This window comes from Triticum aestivum, chromosome 5A, assembly GCF_018294505.1.
Source record: "Triticum aestivum cultivar Chinese Spring chromosome 5A, IWGSC CS RefSeq v2.1, whole genome shotgun sequence".
In the NCBI taxonomy this organism is placed as follows: domain Eukaryota; kingdom Viridiplantae; phylum Streptophyta; class Magnoliopsida; order Poales; family Poaceae; genus Triticum; species Triticum aestivum.
In genome coordinates, this window is record NC_057806.1 from 547,256,001 (window position 1) to 547,264,412 (window position 8,412).

General features: G+C 51.4%; 1 protein-coding gene and 1 pseudogene across 1 annotated transcript; both read right to left on the reverse strand.

The window, feature by feature from the left end:
- Nucleotides 1–3,547: 3,547 nt before the first annotated feature.
- On the reverse strand, nucleotides 3,548–3,686 carry LOC123109249 (uncharacterized; annotated as a pseudogene).
- A 678-nt stretch (nucleotides 3,687–4,364) lies between these two features.
- LOC123107604 (ankyrin repeat-containing protein At5g02620) lies at nucleotides 4,365–7,173 on the reverse strand. The gene is made up of 3 exons (XM_044529575.1): nucleotides 6,875–7,173; nucleotides 6,001–6,486; nucleotides 4,365–5,905 (listed from the first exon to the last, which is right to left on the reverse strand). The coding sequence occupies exons 1-3, from the start codon at nucleotides 7,065–7,067 to the stop codon at nucleotides 4,632–4,634; spliced, it is 1,953 nt and encodes a 650-aa protein (XP_044385510.1). The 5' UTR covers nucleotides 7,068–7,173; the 3' UTR covers nucleotides 4,365–4,631.
- Nucleotides 7,174–8,412: the final 1,239 nt, after the last annotated feature.

An 8,412-nucleotide genomic window follows, 5' to 3' on the forward strand; every position in this document is an offset into this window, starting at 1 on the left:
ACCAAAATATACATCAAAACCTCCTGTGGATCGACGATCATCAGGATTACCAGCCCAGTCTGCATCTGAGAAGGCGCTCACAAGAGTAGACTTTGACTTTGTAATGTTTAGTCCTACTGCAACCGTACCTTTGATGTATCGTAGAATTCGCTTAACTGCAGTCCAGTGTGTACTAGTGGGTGAATGAAGAAACTGGCAAACCTTGTTCACAGCAAAAGCAATATCCGGTCTTGTCAAGGTCAAGTACTGCAATGCTCCCACTATACTTCTGTATCTAGTTCCATCCTCATCACCTAGCTGATCACCATCTTCGGCTGACAACTTTTCTGAAACTGAGAGTGGTGTATCCAACGGTTTGCAATGTTGCATTGCAACTCGTTTGAGGATATCATTCGCATATTTCTCTTGTGTCAACAATATTCCGTTATTTTTCCTTTTCACCTCAATGCCAAGAAAATAATGGAGATTTCCCAAATCTTTGAGAGCAAAGTCACATAGAAGATCTTTGAGCAAGGCTTCCACTGCAGAATCGGATGAACTCACAACTATGATGTCATCCACATTGATAAGAAGATACATTGAAACTCCACCTCGCTTGAAGAAGAACAATGATGTGTCCGCCCGTGAAGAGGAAAATCGCAAAGCCAATAGTTTCGAGCTGAGTCTAGCAAACCACGCCCGAGGAGCTTGTTTGAGACCATATAGAGCTTTATCCAATTTACACACATATTGCCTCTTGGTTGGATCTTCATATCCTGGAGGTTGCCTCATGTACACATTCTCTTCTAGAACACCATGAAGAAACGCGTTCTTCACATCTAGCTGACGAAGACACCAATTGTTGGACACAGCCAAAGCAAGAACTAACCAAATTGTTGCCGCTTTGACAACCGGACTAAAAGTATCTTCATAATCTATCCCATATCGCTGCTTGAATCCCTTGGCAACAAGACGTGCTTTGTATCTATCAATCTCTCCGTTGGATTTTCTTTTTATTTTGTAGACCCACTTGCAGTCTATGATATTTGTACCCTTCTGAGCTGGCACAAGATGCCATGTATTATTATTTTCTATCAACGCAGAATATTCCTCGTCCATAGCTTCTTTCCGGTTTTTATCATGAAGAGCTTCGGTCAGATTATTTGGCTCACCTGTCGTACACAATTTGCACCATGGAACTCGTCCATCTGTGATGATCTTGGGTCTGAAAATATTATTGCGTGAGCGGGTCAAAGCACGATCCGGAACAGAAGATTGCTGCACTGTTTGCTGAACAGGAGAAGATCCAGGCTGCTGCACTATTTGTTGGACAGGGGAAGCCACAGAAGATCCATCGCTGTTGTCACCTGAGGACGGTTCGTTGGCTGATGATCCCGAAAAGGAAGCAGTTGAGGGCGTCTGTTGGCCTTGTGCGGGAGATGCACTCGTTCCATGCATAGAAGACCGAGGCACATGCGTCTCTGATTGGGCACGAGCCGCATGCTTCCCACGGGTGGGCGTGCTCGCTTCAGCGCCTGAAGAAGAGGACCCGCGTGCACCACATGGCGGCTGGGAACTGGAGATCGGCTCGCCATGCTGGCCCGCGGAAGGAGCGGGTCCCGACGCCGTAGAACCTGCAGATGGGCGCGGCCCGCTGCAGTCCGCCTCGTGCCCTGCGCCATCGGCTGCACACATAAAATCAGAGCCACCAGAGGTGTTCTGCACCAAATTTTGCCTCTGATGTTCATGTTCCTGAGTACTGTCAACACAAGCATCAGGTTCATTAGTAGGATTAGTTACATGATCATGTAAATCATCACCCCCTTGATCAATACTCGTAGAATTCTCAAGGTTTGGAGGCAAAAGTAGAATTTCGGCTCTAAGACCTGCTCCGGCATTGGGATGAAGTTGCGAGAAAGGGAACACAGACTCGTCAAAAATAACATCACGCGAGATATATATACGACCGGAGGAAATGTCAAGACATTTGTATCCCTTGTGTTTGTTACTGTAGCCTAGGAATGCACACTGAATAGAACGAAAAGCTAATTTGCGAGTGTTATATGGTCGAAGATTAGGCCAACATGCACAACCAAAAACACGAAGAGATGAATACTCAGGTTTTTCATCGTTCAAGCGGGGAAATCATATTGATGACACGACTAGGAACACGATTAATAAGATAGACAGCGGAAAGAAACGCTTCATTCCAGAATTTAAGAGGCATGGAAGCATGAGCAAGCAATGCAAGCCCAACTTCAACAATATGACGATGCTTTCTCTCAGCAGAATCGTTTTGTTGGTGTGCATGTGGACACGAAACATGATGAGTGATGCCAATACGTTGGAAAAAGTAGTTGAGTTTGTGATACTCACCACCCCAATCCGTTTGCATGGCTATGATTTTGGTGTTAAAAATGCGCTCAACTAATCGTTGAAAATCATGAAAGCATTGGAATACATCAGATTTATTTCGCAAGAGATATATCCAAGTAAATTTACTATAATCATCAATAAAACTTACATAGTATTTATTTCGACCAACAGACTCGGGTGCTTGACCCCAAACATCGGAGAAAACAAGCTCTAAAGGAGCACTAGATATACTCGAAGACCTAGGATACGGAAGTTGGTGACTTTTAGCCTTTTGGCATGAATCACACTCAGACTCACTATTGGACTCATTGGAACATGGCAAATTAAAATTCCTAAGGATTTGTTTGACTATTGGAGAGGCTGGATGACCAAGGCGATCATGCCACCTTATCAATGACGGTCTTGAAGCACCAAAGACTTGACTGACTTGACTATTGGAGAAGGGAGACGACTTGACTGGGTAAAGACCCTGCTCACATCGGCCGCTTAGAAGGATTGCCTTCGTTGCTGGGTCCTTTACAAAAAAAAGAATGAGGGTGAATTTCCACAATGGTATTATTATGAGAAGCAAAACGACTTGCCGAAACTAGGCTTTTAGTGGCTTGGGGAACATGAAGTACATCGTTAAGATGAAATTTTCGAGTATGATCAAAAGAATTGATGACTGCATGACCGATGTGACTAATAGCCATACCTGCACCATTAGCTGCATGAACTTGTTCAGGACCATTGTAGCGCTCGCGTGTCGTCAGCCTGTCGAGCTCCCCTGTAATATGATCGGTTGCTCCGGTGTCAAAGTACCAATTTGAGTCAGCTCCATACGAAGTAGTGGCTGCTCCATCATATCTCTCTTCGGTGACATACTCTGGGTCAAACATATGCCAACACTTATGAGCTGGATGCCCAACCTTGCCACAGATCTGACAGGTAGGATTTTCACCACGGGGAAAATTTGCTCCACCTCCTGATCGTCCTCCGCCACGATTATTGTTGGGGTAGCTATTGTTGCCATAGTTATGGCTGCTGTTACTGTAGTTGTTGTAGCCGCCGCGGTTGTTGTTGCCGTAGCCACCGCGGTTCCCGCCACCATTGCTTCTGCTGCCTCGATTTCCCTTGCCGCGTCTTCCTCGTGCAGCTAGGTTCACGGAAGAGTTGTACTGTTGTGACCCAGAATTCTGAGACTCCAGGCGTGCTTCAAAGGCAAGAAACTGAGCATAAATTTCACTCAGGGAATAGGCGTCGGTTCTTGCGGCAATGGAGGAGACAAAAGGATTGTATTCTACGTCTAATCCTGCAAGAATTTGAGAGATGAGATCGTCGTCTTCGATCTTCTTCCCTACTGCTGTGAGTTCATCGGCAATGCCTCGCATCTTTGTGAAGTATGCTGTGGCAGTCATCTCGTTCTTTCGAGTGCCAGCGAACTGGGTCCGGAGTTGGATAATCCGTGACTGAGAGACAGAGGAGTACATCTCCTCAAGAGCTGTCCAGACCTGAGCGGAAGTCCTCATAGAGACGACTTGAGTGAGTACTTCACGGGAGAGAGAGGTCAGCAGCGATCCAAGAACTTGCTGGTCTTGGGCTACCCAGCGAGCGTACTCGGGGTTTGGCACCGTCTCCGTGCCTGATTTGTGAGCCTTCTGGACATCAATGGTCTTGGCCGGGGCTTCAATTGTGCCGTCGAGGTATCCATCAAGCTGTGCTCCTCGAATCGGGGGTAGAACCGTCGCCTTCCATAGAAGGAAGTTGTCGCGGCCGAGCTTCTCACGGGCGGTGTCGCCAAACGTCGCCATGGGCTGGCTGATCGAGGAAGAAGCACCGGAGGAACCGCCGAAGGGAACGATAGACATCTACTCCCTCCGTTCCAAATTACTTGTCTTAGATTTTTCTAGATACGAAGGTATCTAGCATTAAAATGAGTGTAGATATATTCATATCTAGACAAATCCAAGACAAGTAATTTGAAACGGAGGGAGTAGATGTGATTTAGAAGAGAAGGCTCTGAAACCATGTAAAAAACAGAGATGGATTGGTTGATGCGTGGTGCCCAGTTGGGTACACCTTGACATATATTTATATTACAGAGATGCAGCGATTGTTTACAGATTGAGGCGGTGCCGTACAGGTCCGTATACACCATGGAACCCAAGTCCTAGTCCAAGTCCTAGTCGTCTGCACATACCTATGACTACTATACATGTTATGCTACCTATAAGATCAAATATAGATAACATGACAAGAACAAATAGCAAGCAGCTGGCTACACTAGTGAGCATGCTCTAACGAACGTCGGAGCCGCCACGCAGGGTGGAGACAATGATGAAGCCGGCAAACAGTATAACGTAATGCGCAGCCCTGAATAGAAGCAGGTTGAAGACGAAAGCACCCACGACTGGATACTGCTGGCTGATACGCCTGCGGACGACACCACCTTGGCGTCCTCTGAAGCCACATTGCCACAGGAACTTGCACATTATGAGGTGCGACACCGGAGGACTGACGAAGGCGGAGAGCACGATGAAGAGCACGACGAGGACGAGATTCACGACGAAGACCCTGATGTCGTAGACCCCCGTGGTGCTCGTCACGGCTGCTATGGCCGCGTAGAACGCCAGGAGCATGCTGATCAGGGACGCCCATATGCAATGCAGCGCCGCCGCGAAGCTTTTCCACGACCGGGCGGAGCGCGAGGCCTTGCCGTAGACGAGCAGGACCACCGCGAGGATGGAGGTCACCAGGGCGACGCCGTCCAGGATGAGGAAGCATTTGAAGATGGTCTTCCTCCGGAGGACCGCCATCCCATTTGTGTTCCCCTCCTGCTCGTACGACCCGGGGAGGTTGTTGGCGGCGGTGAAGGCCACGCCGGCGACGAGGACGGCGACCACCGCGAGGCTGTCGGACGTCTTCTCGATTGCCTTTGTCATGTTGCGGCTGTCCCATCGCTGCACGTGGTCCCGCCTCTGCGGGCGGAACTGCGCTCCGAATGCCGTCAGTGTCACCACCAGGCTCACCATGGAGTAGAAATCGGTTGATCTCGCGGCGAGGTCCAGCGGCGTGTGGCCGTCGTTGTTCGTCACGTCGGCTCGCACCTGGCCCGTCCACAGCAGGGCCTCCGCGATGGCCGGCTCGCGCGCGGCCACCGCCAGGTGGAGAGGCGTGTTGCCGTCCCCGTCCTGCGTGTTCAGGAGGCCGCCGCCGCCCAGCATCGGCTTCTTGATGGCGAGCCGCACGACCTCCGAGTGGCCTCCCCTGGCCGCGGCGTGCAGGAAGGTTCCGCCGCTGTCGTCCTGGAGCTCGGCAGCGTCCGGGCAGGCGTCCACCAGCGCCATGGCGACGTGGGCGTGGCCCATCCCGGCCGCGACGTGCAGAGCAGAGAGGCCGCCAGAGTCCCGCACGCGCACCGCGCACGGCGGCGTCGCGCTCAGGATGGCACCTACGACGGAGCGGTCGCCGTCGGACGAGGCGAAGTGGAGCGGGGTGCTGCCCGTGTCGTCCGCTTGGCTAGCCAGGGATGGGCCGCATGGCTTCCACTCCAGCAGCAGGCTAACCATTTCTAACAAAGTTCAGATATGTCAGCCGAGTTTCAACAAATGCATCCAATTTCGGAGTCCACGGATCATGCATGACGGAGCTCGCTAGCTAGCTGACCTGAGCCCTGGAAGACGGCGGCATGCAGCGCATTCTGCGAGCTCGGGCCGGCGGCCGACGCGTCCCTGCACCTGGTCGTTATCGCTCTGACGGCGCGCACCGACCTGCTCATCACCGCCAGGTACAGCGGCGAAACGCCCGCGTGGTTGACCTCAGAGGCCAGCCCAGACGCCGCCGAGACCATGGCCTCAACCGCCACGCCATGGCCGAGCCTCGCTGCCAGATGAAGGGCCGTGTCCCCAGCCGCATTCTTGCACCACAGCGCGCTCTCGTCTCCGTAGTCCAGCGCGAGCTGGACGAGAGCAGACACGGCCTTGCAATGCCCCGCCCTCGCCGCGCAGTGCAGAGGCGTGTCGAGAGCAGAGTTCTGGGCAGAGAGCAAACTCTTCCCCCCGAAGCCGACGAGATGATGGATGAGCTCGTCGCGCCCGTGCTCCGCGGCTAAGTGAAGAACATTGTTCCTCTTTGCGCTCACCAGGTGTATGCCTGAAACAATTCGCCGTTTTGAATGAAATTCCACATGGAATTCTGAAATCTCAGTTAAATCACTAGGCACCAAGATATCCGGATATCGGCCAAAATGTATCGATGACGCATTTTTTATTTTTATTTGCAAATTATCGGCCACACATGAATTCAGACAAACTTAGACAGAACTTGAACTTTAGTCAATTTTTCTCAAACTCTGGTAGAAACCCGGGGAAAATAAAATCTAGAAATCGTAGCAATTTGGTCGAACCGAAAGGAAAAAAAAACAAGATTTGCGTTTTGCGGTGGTGTTCAAATGTGAACCTAACGGGTGCGTGTGCCTGAGTTTTGCCTGCAGTTGACTTTGAGATAGCCCAGCAGCTAGTACAAGTTTGGTGAACATTACCAGCAGCCCGATCATCCGCAGCAGAGCCGCCGTGGTGCAGCTGGCGAAGCAGCGCCATGGCCTCCTCCTTCTTCCCCCCGCACACGGCGAGGTACAGCTCGGAGCTCATCGCGCCACCGTCGCCCGGCTGCGTCGCCGCTGCGCCATGAGTCGCACCGAGCTGGATGGTGTGCTGCCGGAGCCGGAGGTCCATGGACTGCTCCGATCGGATCAGAGGCGTCGCCTGAAGTAGCGAGGCTATGGCGTGCCCTGCGACCCGGATAATATATATAGCGAATGGCCGTCAAAATGGAGCAACGGGTCCGTCCGTGGTTGAGAGAGCGCCACGCCACGGATGCATATGTAGCGAGTCGTCGGCGCGTCGCCCAAGCAAGCAACCTGCCTTCGTCCCTTTTTTCAACGTCCGGCCTGCTGCCTCTACTGTACTGTACGCACGTTCCTGCAGCATTCCAGGGAAGCCAAGCGCGAGTTTGTGACGGCGGCTGTGGACTGTGGACCTGGCAGTGGCAGCTCCTCTCTGCGCGTCAAGACAATTCCTTAAAGGCTGCCATCAATTTTGTTTTCCTATTTGATGTACTAAGTACTATTCAAAAAATTTTCTTTCTTATCTGACATTAAGCCTGGATTTTGCTTCTGTTCTGACACTTCCATCCATTTTAACTACTAAAGGCATCTCCAACTCTGATCCTCAAACCGCCTGCATCCGTTCGAACCGAGTTTCCGGACTCATTCTGCTAACCAACATGGTATCATATCTGTCTGTGGAGAGATCCGGACGTCCTTTTCCCAGCAAATTAGAAGCAAACTAGGGGGCTTTGCGGGAGTACGGACCGCCTCCACGTAGGACTCCGACACCCCCTGCCCACTCAAATCCTCTCTTACGATCCCATTCACTTCCACTCCGCCCCTACAACCCTTGGTTTGCATCTGCAACCTCCTCGTCTGACCCCGCTGCTTTACTCTATGGCTGCCGCCCAGGCATTGTCGGACGGTCGCGGCCCCCCACCCACGGCCGTCCACCTAGGATTTGTGTGCATGTAGGTACCCCCCCCCCTCGCCAAGGCGGTCCATGACGAACACCACGCGCCGGCAGGTGTTTGGTCAAATGGCAGCTTATTATTCTCCGACTGAAAAAGCACATGGGCCGGATGGCTACACCCGCAAATTTTTCAGATCATGTTGGCACATTATCAAACATGATATCATGGCGGTTTTTCAAAAATTCTACAACCTAGCGGGTGACAACTTTGCAGATCTGAATACTGCCTTCATTGCCTTGCTGCCAAAGAAGGATGGAGCAACAGAGATGGGCCACTTCCGACCAATCAGCCTCATACATTCCATTGCTAAGCTGATTGCAAAAGTTATGTCGATGAGGCTGGCGTCTCGACTGCAAGACCTGATTTCTTCTGCACAAACGACGTTTCAGAAAGGAAAATGCTTGCATGAAAGTTATCAATACGTGCACGGCTATGTCAGGGCGCTACACCGGCAGAAAAAAGGGCCCTTCTGTTCAAATTGGATATTGCAAAAGCTTT